Source organism: Marmota flaviventris, chromosome 7 (assembly GCF_047511675.1).
Source record: "Marmota flaviventris isolate mMarFla1 chromosome 7, mMarFla1.hap1, whole genome shotgun sequence".
NCBI lineage: Eukaryota > Metazoa > Chordata > Mammalia > Rodentia > Sciuridae > Marmota > Marmota flaviventris.
The window spans coordinates 68,294,227-68,316,690 of record NC_092504.1 but is presented as its reverse complement, the minus strand read 5'-3'; the positions used below and the strand labels follow the sequence as shown (position 1 = coordinate 68,316,690).

At 33.2% G+C, this 22,464-nt stretch overlaps 1 protein-coding gene across 6 annotated transcripts in view; it reads left to right on the top strand.

The window, feature by feature from the left end:
- Nucleotides 1-22,464, top strand: part of Wdfy3 (WD repeat and FYVE domain containing 3) — a 250,018-nt gene that overhangs the window by 146,591 nt on the left and 80,963 nt on the right. For all 6 annotated transcript variants that reach the window (XM_027939797.3, XM_071614400.1, XM_071614398.1 and 3 more), the window contains 13 exons: nt 1,952-2,183; nt 3,508-3,608; nt 3,720-3,938; nt 4,872-5,053; nt 7,607-7,838; nt 9,159-9,319; nt 11,411-11,522; nt 13,247-13,437; nt 14,928-15,080; nt 18,243-18,316; nt 18,397-18,558; nt 19,532-19,626; nt 22,128-22,248. In XM_027939797.3, the coding sequence (XP_027795598.2) occupies nt 1,952-2,183; nt 3,508-3,608; nt 3,720-3,938; nt 4,872-5,053; nt 7,607-7,838; nt 9,159-9,319; nt 11,411-11,522; nt 13,247-13,437; nt 14,928-15,080; nt 18,243-18,316; nt 18,397-18,558; nt 19,532-19,626; nt 22,128-22,248 (2,035 nt within the window). The remainder of the gene's footprint in view (nt 1-1,951; nt 2,184-3,507; nt 3,609-3,719; nt 3,939-4,871; nt 5,054-7,606; nt 7,839-9,158; nt 9,320-11,410; nt 11,523-13,246; nt 13,438-14,927; nt 15,081-18,242; nt 18,317-18,396; nt 18,559-19,531; nt 19,627-22,127; nt 22,249-22,464) is intronic.

Below are 22,464 nucleotides of genomic sequence, written 5' to 3'. Positions count from 1 at the left end.
GTAAGGATCCAGAGGAGATGAGAGCTGTGGGCAGAATAAGCCTTGGTGTGGGAGGAGGAGCACCCCTTCCTCAGTGGATCAAGAATTTGTTTCTCAAGTAGCCTTTGCTGCCTAAACTAGGGAATGGTTGATTGGGTTATTATTACCAGGCTGTGGATTTACAGGACACCTACTGCAGAAAAGTCGTGGAGGACAGGAAATTAGAAATACTGATGAAGACAGTTAAATTTCCATATCAAGGAGTTGTAGTTCTGATGGGGAAATAAGTGAAGCCTGGTAGTTTCAGGTATGAAGCATAGGTAAATGCTCATTGGACAATACAGTCTGTGTGAGATGGGTTATTCATATAGATGTTGTGACATCCTCCCATCCAATGGCAAGAATTAATATACACAAGATTGAGAATGAAACGCCTGTTTCTAAAATGAATAGAGAACCTCATAGGAAAATAGCAGATGGTAGTTTCATAGGGAGAGATGTAGTAAGTATTGCTGAGAAGCCTCCAAGGAGAAGATTTTGCATTAGGCTGATAGAAACCTGTTCTGGGGAGTTAGCAGAATGCAAGCACTGAATACCAGGCTGTCATGGAGACCATCCACTCCAGAGGTGTTCCCAGGGAAGCCAGTTGCACTGGATTTCCTCTCCAGGTTAATTCTGTAGTTTTGCTTATTTTTACTTTCTACATCATTTTGTATTATTGTTAGCCATGATAATAAGACTTGTGTTTTGATAGATTAAGGTGAGTATTACTAGTGAAACAGGCAAAAGAATATTTAGAAAAGTAGACTGGTTGCTTTGTAGAGGTCATCTTAGATCAACTCCTTGATTTTGGGGGTGAGAATTCTGAAGTCAGAGAGATTCAACCACTATTTCAGTCTTATTCTTCCTGCTATTTATTACCAGTGCTTAACAACTACTGTGTTATGGAAGCTTTACCAGCTTTTGAATTTCAATACAGTTTAGCAGAAAACAAAGTACTTCAGTTTTTGTAACTATTATTATAATAATTAATATACATGGTATGTATATATGTATGTATGTACATGGTACTGGGGATTGAACCCAGGACCCTGAACATACTAGGCAAGCCCTCAAACCACTGAGCTATATCCCAAGACCTTTATATATATATATTTGTGTTATATTTATACTTTACATCATTCTTTAGAATTATTATCTTTTGATAAGAATAAAAAATGAAAAATATCTCCTTTCCCTGAGAAAATTAATATTTTCATGGTTGTCTGAATTTCCAGCATGTATGAGAAAAACAGTTACGTGTACCCATGTGGTTCAACTTCACAGGGAATGTGTTCTCCATTGCAGTTGTGATATATTCCTAGGAAGACAGGAAGGTTTGCTTAAAATTTGTCTTTTCATTCTTGAAATTGTTTCCATTTACACATACATAGGAATTCTTAAATTCAATTTTGTGATCACAAATTTAATTTTAATAGTTATAAAGAAAGACATGCAAATAGGGAGAAGATAGAGAAATCAAGTTGCAGTTGTTTATCTCTGATAGTTTTTCCTAAGATGACTTTTTTTTGTTGTTGTAATGCTTCTAGAATATTTTACTTTCTTCTCTAAGAGAAATGATAAAAAGTAGTTTTATAAAATAAAAGCATAAACTGTTTTATAAGTCAGTACAGAATTCTTAAATTACATTTTAACAGGTGATTATTGGTGATTTTTATTCTTAATTGTACTCTAGTTTCTAGTGTTTCTGCAGTGTGCATATTAATTTAGTTTTAAGTAAAAAAGGGAATAGCCTATTTAAGTTTATAAAGGAACATAAAGTACATTAAACTTGGTTAGTGCCCTTAGTATTTAAAAAGAAAATAATCACATATTGAAATTTAAAAATGGTATTTAAAAATAAATTAGCCTTGTAAAGTTATTTTAAAATTCTGCATGGTATTTTCACTAAGAGATTTTCTTTGACTTACAGATAGTATGATCACATCTCTGGAAGGTCTGGGTTCTGATAGTGTTTTTAGCTTACCTGAAGATAACCATTACCGGATAAGCAAGAGCCTGGTAAAATCTGCAGAAGGTAGCACTGTACCCTTAACCAGGGTGAAGTGTCTGGTCTCCATGACAACCCCACATGATATCAGACTTCACGGGTCATCAGTTACTCCAGCATTTGTTGAATTTGACACATCCCTTGAAGGGTTTGGGTAAGGAAATTGTAAGATAGCCTTATTCTATTGTTTTATTTTCTGCTTTGTAACTTTGCAAATGAATCTTTTGTTTTAAATTTACTTGGTAAATACCAATTAGGGTATATACTATACTATGTATATTCAAATAACTTGTGTTCTTTGAGCATGCTATTTCAAGATTTCTAGTGTAATTATTTTAAATTAATTATTATGTTAAATAAATCAATGTAATAAATGAGTCAGTAATCTTTTAGGCCCATTTGCCAAATCTGCTTTTGTTGGTAAGGTTTTTTTATTTCTTGTGGATGAAGTGTTATTAGAACATAGCATTTTGTATGGCTGCTTTGGCACTGTGTCTTCAGACTTTGATATTCTTGATAGCAAATGACAGAGTTGCTAGCTCACAGAGCACAAAATGTTTATCATCTGGCCATCTCCTGAAAGTTTGCACACCCCTGATATAATAAATATGAATATATAGAGGTAATATGTTAATTTAAATTAGATGAAAACCTCCTAGCCTAGGTTTTGTCATCATGCTATCAAATTACCTAACATAGTATCTTATACATTATCAATATTCAATGATTGTCACTTCTAATGAACAAATTAATTTAAGTGACAGAAAATTCTACAGTAGCACAAGCAGCAATAAAGAATCTACAGAGAACCTAGATATTTTTTAAGTGCACCTGCCTCGAAGTAGATACAAATGCTAATAGATCTAACAGCTAGATTATAAAGTTTTTATCTTTAGTTGGCCCCCTATCAATGTAAATATGAGCCAGTACAAACTCGCTTATTGTTATTTGTGTATTTTTATAAATAGCTAGATCTGTGAATTCTTAGACTGCTAGTAGATAATATGTACATGTATACATTGTTTGTGGGATTCTTACACATTTATCTAACTCTGTACTTGGATTTTAAACATGTAGTCATGGGTCATTTTCAAACAATGGATGGTTGGGAATAGTCAAAACTAATCAGAATAGTGGTAAGAGGAGATAGTGATTGGAAATGGGCACAAGGGAAGTTTTTATACAGTGATTAAATTGTCCTAATGCTGTGATTGAGGTTATACATTTGTGTTTTACATATTCAAATTGTATCTTAATTTTTAAGAGTTTAAACCTAACATGTTGTTAGAGATTTTAAAGCATTTTGTTTAATACTCTCACATAATTAAAACACAGGAAGGGTTTTTCTAGATATTCAGATTTATTTTTTGGTCTTTTATCTCTTTTATATACTGGCAGTTTATTTCACTGTGGTACATCCATAGTGTTAAGAGAAGAAATAGTTATCTCTAATATATATGTTGTCTTTTCTTCAATAGCTGCCTGTTTCTGCCTAGTTTGGCTCCTCATAATGCCCCTACAAATACTGCTGTCACAACATGTCTTAATGATGGGGCTGTGGTCAGCGGCATTGGCTCTGGTAAATACTTCATTTTTCAGTAGTTCCTTTATATGCTTTCGTTGGCCTCTTTTTAAATATAAATATGAGTCAAAACACTCTTTCATTTTTATTTTGCCACTTTTACTTCAGGTGAAAGATTCTTCCCTCCTCCATCTGGCTTAAGCTATTCTAGCTGGTTTTGTATTGAACACTTCAGTTCTCCTCCTAATAACCACCCCGTCAGACTACTTACTATTGTTCGCCGAGCAAATTCTTCTGAGCAGCATTACGTGTGCCTTGCTGTAGTTCTGTCAGCAAAAGACCGGTCTCTGATTGTTTCCACTAAAGAGGAATTACTCCAAAATTATGGTCAGTATTTGTCTTTTTCTATTTTCTCCTTTGAATCTAGAAAGTATAAAAACTTCATTTTAATATTTTTAAGGCAGAATGACCTTTTGCTGCCATTCTGTAATATAGTGTCTTAATATAGTGTCTCTTTGAGATCATGATTTAAGTTTTTTTGGATAAATACCCAGAAGTGGGATTGCTGAAGAACCTCCATACTGTTTTCTATATCATGACAGAAAACCCTTTTGCTTTTCCACCAACAGTTCCCAAGACTTCCAATTTCTCATCCTCCCCACCATTGCTTATTTTTTGTTTTTTGATCATAGCCATCCTGACAGGTGTGAGGTGCTAAATTATTTCGATTTTTGTTTGTATTTTTCTGATGATTAGTGATGTTGAGCTTGTGTTTGTGTACCCGTCAGCTATTTTTTGTGTCTTAGAAGAAATTCGTCTACTAGCTTCTTTATTATAAAGTTGTTTGAGTTATGTATGTATATATTAGAGATTAACCCCTTATCAGATATGTAGCTTGTGTGTATTTTATGTCATTCCATAAATTGCCTTTTCACTATGTTGATTGTTTCCTTTTCTGTACAGAAGCTGTACAGATTAATGTAGTCCCACTTGTTTATTTTTGGTTTTGGTGTCAACTAGTCTCTTTTTATTGTTTATGATAACTTTTATCATCCATTTAGCTTGTTTCTTTTTTACTTCATTAGCTATTGTAACTTTCTTTGAATGTAATTGTAAGTACTTTAGCAGATGAGAGCATGCCTAGATTCTAGGCTTTATTTCTTACTACAGCCATGGTTATTAAGTGAACAGGGAATCTTCATGTGCATCATCATTTTATTTTAGCTTAAAAATCAAAACATGCTGATCTGAATATGAATTATTATCTGAACAAGGAGGATACTGCCAAAAGTTTTATACATCTTTCCCTCATTATTTTAGTTGATGATTTTAGTGAAGAATCCTCTTTTTATGAGATTCTGCCATGCTGTGCCCGCTTTCGATGTGGAGAGCTTATAGTTGAGGGACAGTGGCATCATCTGGTTTTGGTGATGAGCAAAGGCATGCTGAAAAACAGTACTGCAGCCCTCTATATTGATGGACAGCTTGTTAACACTGTAAAGGTAAGCATACTATACTTTTAAATGCACCAGTTTGCAAGATAGCTTAAGAAGGTGTGTGTGCATGTGTATATGTGGGGTGTGTGTATGTATTTTGCAGGAGTATTTTTTAATGTTTTTATTAGTACATTATAGTTACACATAATAATGGGGTTCATTTTGACATATTCATAAATACATATAATGTAGATTGTGGGAGTGTTTTTAAGATTACTATCTTAATTTTAAGTTGACTTTCAGTGCCTGTTTCAACAGTATGTTAGAGTCATGTGGCTAACCAGCTCTTATTATTTTATTAAGAAGGAGAGAAAGGAGGGATTATAGGGTCCTAAAGGAGTTACTGACTTTGTCAGCCCTTGGGTCAGATTGCTAAATTCTTTTTTGCACTAGAGACACAAGTTTCAGGATGTCTAAGTAAACTATGAATACATTACTTTGTCACTTCATTGTTACCATTCTGATTTAATCTAGAAAACTGTATTTCTCTTTTTTTAATTTTTTATTTGTTTTAATTAGTTATACATGACAGTAGAATTCACTTATATACTTGGATATATCATACATAGATGGGATATAATTTCTCATTTTTCTGAGTATACATATTGTAGAATCATATTGGTCATACAGTCACATATAAACATAAAGTAATAATGTCTGTTTCATTCTACTATCTTTCTTATCCCACATCCCCCTGCCTTCCCCTCCTTTCACTTCCCTCTACCTAATCTAAGGTAACGCTATTTTTTTTTCCTTTATACATGTACTTTTTTTTTGCACTACAATTCTTAATACACACATATACCACAAATTTTTGTATCTCTGTTTGTATATAAAGTATGTTGACACCCAATTTAGAAGACTGTATTTCTGTGGAGTTAGAATTGGTTTTTCTTTGCTTTTGATCACCTACGTTTGTCTCTGGTAATCATTGTAGATATACATAAATGACTGCATAAGCAATCCTCTAGATTGCTATACTTTCATAATTAGAAGAAAATTGAAGTAACCAATAAAGAATCAGGTGAAATTCTATGTTCCAAATTACTATGAATGTTGCCCCAGGTTGAGCATCTCCAATCCAAAAATCCAAATGCTCCAAAATTCTAGAACTTTTTGAGTACTAACATGATATATGAAAAGTTTCAAATTTTAGAGCATCTGAATTTCAGATTAGAGGGATGGTCAACTAGTAAAGTCTGTGTAAATATTCCAAAATCTGAAAGACTAAAATCTGAAATATTTCGGATCCCATACATTTTGAATAAGTCATACTGAATCTGTATTACTTTCTACAGAACTCAACTAGCAAGCTCTTAAAAAGGTAGTGTCCTTAATTATTTCATTTGAAACAGTAACAAAGGCAAAGTTGTGTCCTGTGTGAAAACAACAGCTTCTATGAATACATTTCCTTCCTTATGATAATAGTGTTCCATTGCAACATAATGTTTCATTATGATAAACCCCAAAACACATCCCATGGGCATCATTTTTTTTCTTCATTTACATGACTACATTTGAATTGAGTTTGTAGATTGTCTAATAGGTTGCTTCTAATTTTACCATCACTAAAAACAAAAATGTCCTCAGTTTCTAGAGTTGAGGGATAGGAGATTAATCACTGATATATTTACATCATCATCATTGCTGTCCCTATGAGTTGTCATAGTCTTGTATGAATATCATCTGAGACTGTTCTTTAATATATAGAATCATGGATGTGATCTAATGCTGGGATGATGTTATGACAAAACAGTAAATGGAAATGTCTCTCATTTCATTAGGTGATAAGATCTGCTTGTATAAGAAGCAACTTGATTTCCTTTTATCTTATACACTATCTAATTATAGATTTATTATAAATGATTGATGTTAGACACCTTGTCAGTAAACAGAAGTGTTATTTCAAATCTGAGAATGTCAATCAGTAAGGGTTATTGTTTTACATGGAGACTAAACATAGACTTCATTTTTCTAAATTTTCTCTAATATTTTACAACTCTTCACTCCTATAAGACATTTTCATCCATAACTTTAGTTAACAGACTCACAATTAATGTTACAACTAATTTTTTTAATATAACTTTTTAGATGTCAATGGACCTTTATTTTATTTAATTATATATGGTGCTGAGAACAGAACCCAGTGCTTCACACATGCTAGGCAAGCACTCTACCACTGAGCCACAACCCCAGCCCTACGACTAATTTTAAGACTGCATTAATTCCATAGTAGGAAGCTCTCTATTTTTTATATTAACCCTAAAATTTCAGAGAAGCATCATTAGTTTGACATGCAGAACAACCAGACAATGATAGTATGTCTATGTTCAATTATTACCATTTCTAGCATTAGTTTCATTTTCTTTGAGAATTTGATAACATCTTTTCATCTGTGGTTACAGATCCCAGAATCTTACCCTGTTCTTAGTTTTCTCAACCTGTATTTATACATTTGTAAAGTTGGGTGACCATGAGAAAATATACAGGCTAAACTAATTAGTTTCCTGGTAAAAATGTTTTTCTTCATCTTACACCTTTGTTTTGTCTGCTTTGTAGCTTCATTATGTTCACAGTACTCCTGGGGGTTCAGGCTCTGTGAATCCCCCCGTGGTGAGCACAGTTTATGCCTACATTGGCACTCCACCTGCACAACGCCAGATTGCTTCATTGGTTTGGCGCCTGGGACCTACCCATTTTCTAGAAGAAGTTTTACCTCCTTCAAATATTACTACCATTTATGAACTTGGACCAAATTATGTTGGAAGCTTTCAGGCTGTGTGCATGCCATGTGAGTAACTTACTCTTAGTTCTCAAAGTTTAATGAGGCTCAACCCATGCAGCATAGATGTGTATGTGTATATAAAACTGTGCATATGTTTATCTGAGAAAAGGACCTTCCCTCCTAATTTCCCTCAACATGATACTATTAACCATTTTCACTTCTTTTTGCAGTGCTCTCCTCCATTGATCTTACTGCACTTTCCTGATTCTTTGTCTTTATTCTTTGTTGCTTATTTTCCAGGTTCTCTTATTGGCTCAAAGATGTAGGTATACACTCTTTAAGAGCCTAACCTTAACCCTGTTCTCTTTCTACAATTTTTCCTATTACATGAAGCAGTTTTAAAGTGTTGCTACTCTTGTTAGAGTGGGTTCAGATAAACCTATATTCTTGTGACTAGCCAATTAGCATAATTTTTCCTCATCCTTTTATTCCTATAGTCCATTTTTTATTATGTTTTCTCTCAAAAGATATATAAAATTTAAAAAAAAAAACTAATATTAAGCTGAAATTGATTTGTAGTTGCCCTTCCAAGTGATGTCTTTCTTTGCCTTATTCTGGTTCTACTAAGGGTCTCAAAAGAGTCAGGACAAGTATATTGTAGAATAAAAAAATCGTATGACTATGTAATTTGTCCTTTTATTCATATTCTTGATTAAATAACATATAATAAGAGCTGACGCTTACTGAGCACTTGCATGTGATAAGTTAGTTAGTACACATGAAGGACGTATTTGTTATGAGCCCCTCATATTCATCTTAGAACATTGAGTTGGAACTGTCATTGTCATCCCCATTTTGCAGATGAGGAAACTAAGGCACATTTACGCAGGTCACCCAGCTTTTAAGTTGTAAAACAAGATTGAAACTCACAGCATTTAGTTCCAAAATGTATGCTCTTCACTTCTGTGCAGTGTTGTCCAGATGAATCTGGAGAGGCATACCTGATATTCTTGCTGAAGAGACCAAGTACTGCAAAGCTTACAGCTATTCCACTTGTTTTCCTTCCCTTTATTCTTAGGGGTATTTTAAAATTTGTTAGATAAAATTAATTTTTTTCCTTCACATTATGCTATATGTTGAACGTATTTTAAAACTTGAAATGTAAGGTCCTATGACTAAATAGTTGTTCCTAATTTCTAATGAGAGAAATAAATGAAAAGCTGAAAATTAAATAATATAGTTTTTAAGTTCAGGTTCCTTATTCCAACTTGAAAAGATTTTCAGCTTCACTCACTGATAAAATTATAGTAAGAATAAAATAATAAAAACTTTGTATTAGGATAAGGAAAACAACTGATTATTCTGAAAAGAATTATTCTTTTGTAGGTAAAGATGCAAAATCCGAAGGTGTTATCCCTTCTCCTGTGTCAATAGTTCCAGAAGAAAAGGTGTCCTTTGGTCTCTATGCACTATCTGTGTCCTCCTTGACAGTAGCGAGAATCCGGAAAGTGTATAACAAGTTGGATAGCAAAGCCATTGCTAAACAGGTAAGCAGAAGAACTTCCCAGTAACTATGGCTGATTCTCACTGGGAAGCTATGCCAGAGCCTCATTTGGAGTGGTTTCTAAAAACAGAGCTTGACACAGCACTGTTTTTATTTTATTTCATTTATTTTTAATTGAATTTTTATTTATTCAGCATCTTAATATATTCATTATATTTAGGCCCTCAGATACATCCATATCCTAATCCTGTGAATATATTATGTTACTTTACATGGAAAAGGGGGATTTAGGTTGCACCTAGAAGATTGAAATAGGTAATTGAGTGATCTTAGGGTAAGAAAATTATCTTAAACATTCACATGGTCACAATTGACTCACAAGGGTCCCCAAAGATAAAACTAAGAAAAATAAGCCAAAGTGGTACTATATGATGAGAGGATTCAAGCTTCCATTCCTTTAAAGATGAAGATGGGGCAGTTAGCCAAAGAATGCTACAGTGGCCTATAAAAGCTGGAAAAGATAGGAAATAAATTCTCTTACAAAGCCACTAAAAGGAACCAATACCTTGGTTTTCACCCACTGAAATTCATTTTTTAGGTGGGCATGGTGGCTGCATGCTTGTGATCCTAGTGGCTCAGGATGCTGAGGCAGGAGGATCTCAAGTTCAAAGCCAGCCTCAGCAAAAGCAAGGCAATAAGCAACTCAGTGAGATCCTGTGTCTAAAATACAAAATAGGGCTGGGGATGTGGCTCAGTGGCCAAGTGTCCCTGAGTTCAATCCCGATTAACTCCTCACCTCAAAAAATTCATTTTCTACTTTTGACCTTCAGAAATATAAGATAATAAATTTGTTTAAGTTACTAAGTTGCTGATCATTTGATACAACAACAATACAATGACAGGATGGTCTTCATCCTTAGATATAATAGTCTTTCCTTTATACCATATTTATGTTTGTTTTTTTTTTACTGGATATTTTAGTTATGCACGGCAGTAGAATTCACTTTGTATTAATTATACAGTCATGGGCTATATCTTATTCTAATTAGGACTCCATTCTTATGGTTGTACAGAATGGATGGATGTACAAGATGGTTAGATATAGTATTCTTTGATAACAAGTTTTTTCTGTCTGCATTTTAAATGTTTTTCTACTGTGCCATTGCCCTCTTGTCTTCGAGTTTCTGACTATATACTGTAAGTATGTCAACTTATTTTTCTCTGGCTGCTTTCAATTTTTTTTTTTTTTTTTATCTTTGGTCTTCAGCAGTTTGAGTATGATATCCCAAGTCTTTTGAGAAACTTGATTGGAATTCAGTGAACATCTTGAATTGATCCCCAATTATTCTTGCAAATAACTCTTTCTGCTTCGTCGTCTTCTTTATTTGTGGGCTTTAATTAGCATATTTCAGTCCTTTTCACATTGACTCCCTGTGTGCTGTTTGTATTTGGTTTATCTGGCTCCTGATTTAAGCGAAAACACATGTAGATATTTAGCTTAATTTGAGAATGTGAGAATTTCTTTATATGAAATTAAACATGATTTGTATTCTTATATTTATATTGGCAATGAAGAAGCCCAGCAATTGCTATTCTTAAAATTATCACTCAACATCTTTTTTATCCACCACCTACTGTGTGCCAGGCACTTTTATTCAAGAAACAGCAGTGAATAAAAAGTAAATTTCTTGCTTTTATATTTCTTACATTATATTGTATGTGAGTGTACATGCATTCCTATCTACAGAAATTTGACATGTCCTTTTCTTGTGTAAATATTTTATCTTCAAACTCTGATAATTGTCATGAATTAAGTATACTTGTTCTGGATGTTAATATGTTCATTGACTGGGGTGCTGTGAGGCACTGAGTGATGTATAAACCATGCCATAGGCTTCACTCAGAAGGACCTCTGAAATTGGGTCCCAGGATTCCTGGTCATTAGTAAATTGTATTTAACTTACTTTTTGAGAGTTTCTACTTTGGAAGTATTTGCCCATTAAAAAAATTTTTTAAATATTCTTATAGAAAGAGAGAAAATATATATTAATGATCTTACAGTTTGTTTCTTTTCCAATCAAAAGAGTCAGGCTGTTCTTCTATAATTACATTATTTTTCTTTCCTATTCTTCAGTTAGGCATTTCCTCCCACGAGAATGCCACCCCTGTGAAGTTGATACACAATTCAGCAGGACACCTTAATGGACCTGCACGGACAATTGGGGCTACTCTGATTGGATATTTGGGTGAGTTAAACTGCCTTTGTTTGTTAAGACTTTTTATTTGCCTTGAGTTTAAATTAACTTTCCTCACTTGAGAGGTAATATTTAAATGCATCATTTTTAATTCTTGACCTGTAGCAGTCTTGAAGTATTTAGAGATTAATGTAACAACCTCACATTCCAGTCAACTTTAAAAACAGGTCCACCTTTATAAAAATCTCATTAACTTTTCCCTCTTGTCAGCACTGATGAATACTGACTATATGCTACTATGATGTTTTTCAGTAAATTTCAAACTGTTCTAAACTATTAGGGGCATAGGTATAGCTCAGCAATAGAGTGCTTGCAGAGCATGATGTGGCCCTGGGTTCTATCCCCGGCCCTGCAACAACAACAAAATATTTAGAACTATTATTTATTCTTTCATGGTTTGGTTTAGCAGTGATTTTGTTCATGAATTCTTTTGTTAATTTAGTACTGAGTTTAAAATAAGAACTTTTGTGAAATCTAACTGTAATAAAACTTAGAGCTGATATGTCACTCTATAGAGCCTTATGTATGCAATTTACTTAAAAAAATTGTTTTGGCTGAATAGGATCTTGAGATATTATCCCACCAGTCCATCCAAAATTCAGAACCAGTTATTATTCCTTTTAATATATACTTCAGTAAATAATATTGGTTCCTTTGTAGATTAACAAAAAGTTGCTATAATACTGATCCAAATCCTACCAGCAAGGACGTTTATCAGTTCTTGGCAATATTTTATTTTTATTTTTTGTGGTACTGGGAATTGAATCCAGGGTACTCTTTTACTGAACTCTATCCCCAGCCCTTTTTAATTTTTTTATTTTAGACACAGTATTCCTAAGTTGCTGAGGCTGGCCTTGAACTTGTGATCATCCTGCCTCAGCTGCCCAAGTTACTGGGAGTAGAGGTGCTTACCACCAGTCAGTCCTTGACAATTTTTAACTCCCAGTGATGTACACAAATTTTAACTTTGTTGTTCTTTTTTCATAATGTTGCACTGTTAAAACAGTTTCCTTTGCACTATAGCATATGGTAGTTTTCCTTGAGCACTGCTCTTTGTCCATTTCAGAAATGTAGCAGTGGTGTGATATAGTGGAATGTAGTGAATAAGGACTTAGCTTATAACTATGTGACATTAGCCCAGAGGTTTTAAGCTCTATACCATTAGTCTTCTCACCTATGAAATAATAATACTGGCCCTGATTACCATAGAAGGTAGTTTTCAAAGTCAGGTTCTCTCCTGGACTCACTGATGTTGTGACTCAGATTACTGATCAAGGAGAAGCCTTTAATAATGGTGAGTAATGTGCTTTACTTGGCTTGGCTTATCTGTAGGAAGTACTTCATCCCTGCCAGAGTGGCTTCTGTGACTCCTTCCCCAGTTCACAGAATTCCCCTAAGTATATTACCCAAAGAATCTAATATGGCACTCTCACCTCAGTCTGTATGCTGCCCAGTGCCACACAGTGGCTATATTGGTGCTTGCTCTGAAACCCAGTTCTTCTCTACTTTCTCCTTTACGCCTGACAGTATGTATATTAACATTATTGTCTTCTCCCAAACTCTACCTTTAATTGTTTCGTTTTGTTAGAATATTAGGACAGAAAAACTTTTTAAAATAAAAGTTACAGTTACAAGCAAACTACTTAAGATGATTTATTCAGTTCTTGTTTGTGTGGTGAATTCATTTTAATTATTTTTCACTATCTTTTAATCAGGAGTAAGAACATTTGTTCCTAAGCCTGTTGCCACTACTTTGCAGTACATTGGTGGAGCTGCAGCCATCCTGGGCCTAGTGGCCATGGCCTCTGATGTGGAAGGGTTATATGCAGCGGTCAAGGCCCTGGTTTGTGTGGTCAAGAGTAACCCACTGGCCAGCAAAGAAATGGAAAGAATCAAGGGCTACCAGGTTTGTAACCTTTGCCTTCACTTCACATCAAAGGATATTCTATTGTTCATGGTTTATTTATTTTTTTTCAAGATCTAGAGGAATATGCTTGTCCAAGTGAACTTAAAAAGTCTGTCGTTTTTATTAAAAGTAGTACATGCCAAATGAGAACAAGTTTTCTTTGTTTCAGTTTATCCTTTTATCCATTCTTATCTAGTCTTACACACTACACCTTTGAAGTAAGCTACATTGTTTCCACATAGCTTTGATACATTTGAATATAGTTTTCATTACTGTTCATGGGGGTTCGTTCCAGGACCACCCAACAGATGTCAAAATCTGTAAATGCTCAGGTCTCATAATGTGCATAATCTGTGCACATCCTCCCGTAAGCACTAAATCATTTCCAGATGACTTATAATACCTAAAACTATGTAGATTAAATTCTATGTAAATAGTTGTTACACTGTTTTATTTAGGGAATTATGACAATAAAAATATCCGGTTTTTTTTTTTTTTTTTTATATTTTTGATCCAAGTTTTGGTTAAATGTATAGTTGTAGAATCCATGGATATAGAGACCCAACTGTATTTTTAGATCAACAGTTTGCTTATTTGGATGTTGTTTTTCTTTGTGGAAATGGAAATGAAATTAAATCGGGTCATATTACCCCCTATGAGAGAGAGATTGCCAGATCAATGATCAATCCACACTATTCCCATTTTTCTTGTGGTTCCTTCCACCTCATACCCTGTCCTCCTCTAATTCCCTTACTTGTTCAGGAGCCAGTGCAGAGTTAAGTGTGCCATGCTATTCCTGAAAACCCACATGAAATTTAAATACACAGCATTCATCCATACACATCTAGTAACATAATTCAGCAAAATAAAATTACTTGTGAGAAGTAATTTGAAACAAGTATTTGGAGCAAGATTATATCCCTCTATTATAGATGAAACACATATGTGTCCTACAACTTTAGCAATTAGTTCATTAGTAGTGAGTATACTACTTACTATGTTGTATAAATTTAATTTAATTATACTTTATTTTTGTAAATGTTTTTGTTTTATAACACTTTCAGAACATTTATTGTAGCATTTTTACCATGAAAAAATAAGAATAATATAAATGTACCAAATGTATGAAAATGACTGAGTGTATTATTATTGTCCCATAGAATAGCATTTAGTCTTTTACATTGTAATTATGAAGACTATGTTGCAAAAGAAAAAAGTCCTTTTGTATAGAGAAAAAGAGTACAAATGCCTGTGATAGGAACAACTATTCAAATATTTATATGGGAATATATTTTAGTAGAGTGTTAGGATTATTTTGTTTTTCAGATTTTCTCTAATTGTATTGTTGTATTTGACACAATAAAAATTTAGAAATCAGCTGAAAGGCCTCATTACTCTACATGTATTTTCATATGTGTCGTGTGTGAGTGTGAGTGATATATACATACATGGTGATTTATCAAAAGGCATTTGTTGTTACTTTCTTACAGTTGCTGGCAATGCTGCTTAAAAAGAAACGTTCCCTTCTTAACAGCCACATCCTCCATCTAACTTTCTCCTTGGTGGGAACTGTTGATAGTGGACATGAGACCTCCATTATTCCCAATTCAACTGCTTTCCAGGACCTGCTTTGTGATTTTGAAGTATGTATATAAACATTGGATGGTAGAATGTAGTCAATGAATCCATTTTTAAATTTTGTATAATAAACACTTTTATCCCTAAGATGTGTTTAAAGTTTTATAATTTTATGATTATTGTACTAACATTGTTTAGTAAAATATAAAGAGCAGAATTTCTTTCTCTTCAGATATATTCCACTCTACAAACATAGAAATGAAATGGTACAGTACATTTACCTAAGCTAGTTAATACACTGCTGCACTGGTGATTTGGAGGCAAATGTTTTCTTCAAATAATTATGATAGAAACTTTTCTACAGTAAATAGGAATCTGGACTTATAATTTGGGTTAATACAAACTATATGGTAAAATATCATTCGTTTTGCCAAAATAACAAGATTTCCACTTTTGCTGTCTTATCACCCATGAAGCTTGCCCTCTGTCCTCTGAAGGTCCCACTTAATCATTTTTATCCTTAATCACATTTATCCTTTTAGCTCACTTCTTTTTTCATCCCACTCTTCATATTAATCAATATGCAAGAAATGTATACATTACATCCCTGGAAAACTGAAGGATCGCTAGGCTTTATGAGAGCAGAGATTATGTCTGTCTTCCTTGACTTGTTTCTCTGCTACCAGAATGGTGATAGCATCTAATGTTCACAGATATGGTACTAGGCCCTAACTCTTCCTTATAATTATTATATGCTGTTCCCTTGATTATGGAATCCCAGAAAACGGGCTGCATGCCCTACCTGTTTTACTGAAACTAGATTGTCTTACCTATGAGGATAATAATCTATGGCCCGTACTCACTTCTCAGCTTCCATAGCTCTCAATAGCATTTGATGTGGTTCCTTATCCTCTTCTTGTATCTCCTACATCTCTTGCCAGCTTTCAGGCAACACTGTCCTAGTTCTTTTGTCCCTCTCATTAATTTTAGTAAAATTTTCATGATTTTATGAAAAGATGTTCATTTTTATTTCTTACTATTTTGTTGAGGTTTTATGTTGTTTGTTTTTTATCTTTAGACTCTCACCTAATCCCACAGTCTCATCTCTATGGAGTTAACTTTCTAATCTAAATCTCTAACTTTGACACCTGAATTCCAGACTTATTTCTTACTTCTTTCTCAACATTTCCATTTTAGTGTCCCAGCAGCAATACCTTAACTGAACTTAACATCCCTCCCCAAATTAGTTCTTTCTTCTAACTTTTCTGTTTCTATTAATAATACCACCATTCCCTAGGCTTGAAATTATAAAATCAGCTTCCTTCTTCCTCCCTGTCTATAAACAGTCTGACACAAAAATCATGTAAACTCTTCTTTCACATTTCATGGTCTTCCTCTTTTGCTTCTGCTGCTACATCCTAATCTTGGCTCCGGTCATGTCTCCTCTTTCTCCTAGGATAGTTCACTTTTTTCCTCATTTCCTCAGGCTATCCTGTCTACCTTTGTCATCTAGTTTTTTTTGTTTGTTTGTTTGTTTGTTTGTTTTTTAAGGCATATTACTTACTTAAATCCCAGTGAATTCCCTTTCTTACACAATGAAGTATATATATTTCTTAGCTTGGTATTCAGACTACTAATACCTAGCCCTCTCCTTTAAGAAAGCATTTACTGAATATTTTTGAACCAAGCCCCATGTTAGTTGCTAAAGATGTAAAAATAAAATATATAGTCCATGCCTCACAATGTTCAGTTCATTAGAAGAGAAAAATAGCTGATTAAATACTTGTGGAAATATAGAGATAGGGAGGGTGTGCAGAAAGGATTATGTAGGAGTTAAGAGATTTATCTAATCCAGCCTAACCTTGTTTTCATTTGGTAACTGACACATTCAAATCATGAATTAGCTTTATTTATAGCTATCTGATTAAAATCTAATAAGAAAACATCAGAAATGCAATTGTTTAACAAACTTTGGCTTCATTTCATAGTATCTTGAGCACTTTATGACTTTATATAATCCTTTATTACCCCAAATCATAAATAATCTATAAATACCTAATTTACCCTATTCTTTAAAAAGCCATTTCACAAATATAAATAATTAAAACAGCATACAAAAATTTTCCTTTGTACTGGTTTTCCTAAACTTTTTATATGCATTCAGAAAAATTCGTTGTCTTTGAATATACCTTGTAAATACCTTTTGGTAGCATATTTTCCATTTCTTCCCTCTCACCCTTTGTTCCATTGTTTTCTACTTTAGCTTCTATATGTTGATAATCTCCACAATAGTTTATAGTGTTTTTGCTTTAAATAATTCAATTACTTTCAAAAGTCATGTTAAAAATTCTTTTTTATTTGCCTATATATATGGTGTTTATGACACTCCTTATTCATTTTTGTGAATCCAAATCTCTATCTTGCATAATTCTTCCTTCAGCATTTCTTACAGTGCCAGTCTGCTGTTAATGAATTCTCCTATCTGGAAAAAGTCTTCTTTATTCCTTATTTGTTAATGATATTTTTGCATGCAATATAAGTCTAATTGACTATTTTTATTCTTTTCACACTTAAAAGTCACTCCATTGTCTTCTTTATCTTTCTTTGACATGATTTGTTGATTTGCAAATTTGTCATTTTTATAAAATCTGAAATTTTTCCTGCCCTTCTTACTTTTATGGACATCCCACATATCTTGAGATTGCTTGATATTGTTTCACAAATCACTAATGTGCTATCTAGTCACTTATTTTTGGTATTTTTTTCTTATACTTCATTTTGAATAATTTCCTGAATTGTCTTTCCACAATATCTAATCTCCTATTAATGTCACGCATATATTTTCCATTTTAATTATTTTGTTATGTCTAGAAGTTTGTTTTGTAGCTATGATATCTTCCATTTCTCTCCTCCTCATTTGCATCTTTTTGTTACATTTTTAAACATGCAGAGCATATTTATAACAGATTTTTTAAGTATGATAATTCCATCAACTGTCCTTTTTTTTTGCCTATTTGTAGTGATTGATATTATTTCTATGTACAAGCTGTTTTGTAGGACTTTACAAAAATAAAAATTTATAAAGTGGTTATATTCAGTTAATTATATAAGTGAAATAAATTCCATGTGCTGTCTTTGTTTTTGTCAGAATTACATTTTGGGAATTTTTTTTAACTTTAAATCTACCACTGTTTTTTTTTTTGTTTGTTTTGTTTTTTTTGTTATAGGTCTGGCTCCATGCACCATATGAACTCCATCTTTCCTTATTTGAACACTTTATTGAACTGCTCACTGAGTCCAGGTATTAGTTAATACCTATGTAGTTAGTTGTTCAGCTACAGAAAAGATAGTACAGTATATTAAATCTTTCTTCTCTTACAGTGAAGCTTCCAAGAATGCCAAATTAATGAGGGAATTCCAGTTAATCCCAAAGCTGCTACTGACCCTTCGAGATATGTCTTTATCCCAGCCTACCATTGCTGCTATCAGTAATGTGCTGAGCTTCTTGCTACAAGGTTTTCCCAACAGCAATGATCTGCTCAGGTAGTGAAAACTTCTGTATTTATCTTTTAATTAACCAGAAGTACCAATGAGATTAAGATGATTGAGATGAATGTAATTGGTTATTGTGCCAGTATAACACCAGTAATGTTGATGCCATGCTATTTGTAAGGCATTAAAAATATGTAATTCCTCAATATGTTGCTTTTATTTTTATGAAGCAGAATTAGTTGTTGCCCCCAGTGAATAATAGAATATTGGAGAGAAAAGATGTGGGAATTAACCCCATGAGATTGATTAGCCTAGACATGAAAGTGTTCAGTCCCCAGCCCTCTTCCCCTAACTCCGTTAATTCTCAAGTGTATGTGCACAAGCACTCATGCGCACCCACACACACATACACTCATTGTGCACATGCCACTGCCATCACATACACATACTTTGAAAACATGTTTTTAACTTGGCGACATTTAAAATTGGAGTTTCAGAATTAATTTGGAATATTGTAGTTATCATAATCCCTGTTTATTTAGTATTTATTCTTAGCATTGTAATGATTGCTTTGCTGAAATTATCACCAAAACCTATCAGTGTTTTAAGTTTTTCTCCCCTTTATAAATAAAGAAATGAAACCATTTGACCCTTGTCACATGGTTAAAAGTATTTACCGTATTTAACCGTACTAGTATTTCCAGATCCCAAATTAACTACCAAGTCTACAGTGGATCTATACAGATAATGTTAGAGCATTTTAACTTGAATCAGTCATGTTTGTCTTTTGAAACCATTTAAGTTAGTGCATTAAAGAATTCATACTTCTGAAGAACTATATTTTTAAAACATTGTTTATATTGCTATTGGGGATGGTGCAAGAGGAAGCAAGCCAAATAAAATCACTTAAAAATCTATAAAAGTTAAAATAAAAAATGTTAATTTTTAATTTCTTTATATTTTACTCTTTCTTTGGGGGAAAGAAAAATGAAATCCATAACTTGATTTCTTTTTTTATTTGAAGATTTGGCCAGTTTATTTCTTCTACTTTGCCAACCTTTGCAGTTTGTGAGAAATTTGTAGTTATGGAAATAAATAATGAAGAGAAACTTGACATGGGTGAGTGGATCCTGGAATTTGGAGAAAATTATGATCAATTAATTGCTGTGCCCCTTTCTCTTCTGACACAAAGAACATTTGAATTATATGTTAGTGTTACATAACTTTCCTCCTTACATTTTTTTTGGTCTTTCATAGATATATTTTTTATATCAAGCCCATACAATATGCAGAAGTATTACATTGCCTACAAAATTTAATACAGTGTGAATTTTACTTTAAAACTAAAATCCTTTGTATTATTAGAGTGTTCATAGCAATGTTTCTTTAAATAGCAAATGCTTCTATTGTAATTTTAACATTATTTGATTTTTAATTTTATATACATCTTCAGAAATGTAGTACTTGACTAAGAGTGAATTATACCCATGATACTATTATTTTCATTTCCCTATTTAATAATAATCACTGAGAAAATGAACATTTCTCTAGAATCATTTTATATAAATATAATATAAAAATTTTAAGTTGTGAAAAATTACGTAATTTTTGCTGAGTTCATGAAAGCAAGTTTTTCATGGGATACCCATTTTTCCCTCTCTGTTTCCACATATTTTTCTGTTGTATATTCTAACACAGGAAAGGTGACTAGAAAGCATTCAAAAAATCTTTTAGATTCATATCTGAAATTAAACTCTCAATATTATATAGTTGGCTCTACATATCCCTGGGTTCTATACCTGTGATTCAACCAACTGTATATTGGAATTTAAGGGGGAAAATATTACACCTGTACTGAGCATATACATATTTTTTTCTAGTCATTATTCCTTAAACAATACTATATAACATATAACAAGTATTTTCATGGCATTTACATAGCCGATATTTAAGTAATCTAAAAAAGGCTTGAGGTATCTGGGAAGGTTTTCATAGGTTATATGCAAATAGTTCATTTTATACTGTGTATTTTGATAAATGTGAGGAGTACTGGAACCAGTTCCCTGTGGATCCTGAGGGATGACTCTGCTGTATCATTACCCTATTACATTATTTGAGAATCGTATTACATACATGATCATCTTAATATTCTCAAAACCTTATCCACATAGTGGAGGGAGACATAATATTGTGATATCACTCCTTGCAAAGACATTCTCCTCCATGTTGGCTCTCCTGTCCCGAACACTGCCTCCCCTGTGCTTCATGAATGAAACAAAATGGTGTAGTCACAACTGTCAATGGAAAGTCCAAGAGATTTGTAAGAACTAGTGAATTGCTACAGATCACAGAGTATGTTGGTGACAGATTCAGGACTAGAACCTAAGACCCCTGATCAATTACCTGCTGCTAGTTCATTTGAAACAATATACTTTTTCTTGGAGATTTTAAACAAGTATTTCTCTAATAGACATACCTACCAAGAAAATTATTTGAATAATGCTGGACAGTGATATGCCAGTCAATACAAAATAATTAAACAGCATAAAAGGGATATGCAGTGTAGAATAAAATAAGAGTTTTGAGTGGGATAAAATTAATCTGAAAGTTCTTTCCAGAGTTTATTTTTTAAACTATATTTGAAAAGTTGGGGAGACATAATTGACAGAAAAATAGACAAGAGAATATCAAGTTTCTCTGTAGAATGTCACCTTCTGGAGAAAATTTTAAAGAAAGTTATTCTTATAGCAATTGACGAGTCATAGGATATGCTTTTGATAAGGCAGTATGCAAATTACCAGTCTGGGCCCCTTGGAAGAGAAGGGTATTGTTCCTTTTGGTAAGCATGAAGCATCCATTATGAATAAAGCACTAAATTAGCATTTTTAAAGGAAGTTCAGTAGTGGGTCCCTAAATAAATAAAAGTTTATAACCACAGTAAGATTCAGCCTGAACATCAGTTCTGTCTATATACAGGGAAGTGTGCAGGCTGTGGCTCTCACCTGCAGCCCTTCCCCAGCAAAGTAGCTAGCCTGGAAGAAGTGGATGCTGCTGCCCAAGCCATGTGCTTTCAGATCTGTCCACTGAGGGCCCCTGAACTCCTGTTTTCCTTCTTTTCTTTTCTACTGTCTCTTGTGCATTGTGAGCCTTTGTTCCTGTTCTATGCTATGTAATTCTCTCTTTCTGTATGATATTTATTGAGTAGGTTTATGCTTCCTGTTTTCAAATTTTGAATCTAATAATTTAACTTGTCCTTCAGAAAGAAGCTAGAAATTAATGACCTGGGTGGTTGAGGATCTGTTTGTTTTTTTTTTTTTTTTTTTTTTTTTAATAGTCCTTACTCAGTGCCTTTCCCACTGCTGAGTAGGGGAGGGAAGTATTAATGTGATAATCAAGGCATTATCACTAGTTTCAGTGTTAGATGTAAATGAACAATTTTCAGAGGGTTCTAAAGAGAAATGATTTAACTGACCCTTTTCCTGTCCACTTTAATGGAAAGTAATTCTACCTAGTATGTTCTCTAATATATTCATTTTTTATGGAGATTTCAAAGAACACTTTGGATATTTTATTCTCATTTATCTGCTAAGCATATTTAACGTAATTTATTTTCATTTTAGGAACCGAGGAAGAGTTTGGAGGTCTTGTATCTGCTAATCTCATACTTTTGAGGAACAGACTTCTAGATATCTTGCTAAAACTAGTTTATACATCTAAAGAAAAAACAAGCATTAACTTTCAGTAAGTAAAACATGTTTAGAATTGATGGTACATTTGCTATCAGTAGTTATTTCACATCAAGCAAAAGATGAAATTGCCATTGGCTTTATATTGATTTTTTTTAACCCTGAAATTTATAGTAACTAGAAAATGAAAGCCAATCATATTTTTTTGTTTTAATTTGAAATACTAATTTCTGAAATTAATTTTGTTTCTTTGAATTCATCTATTACTCAA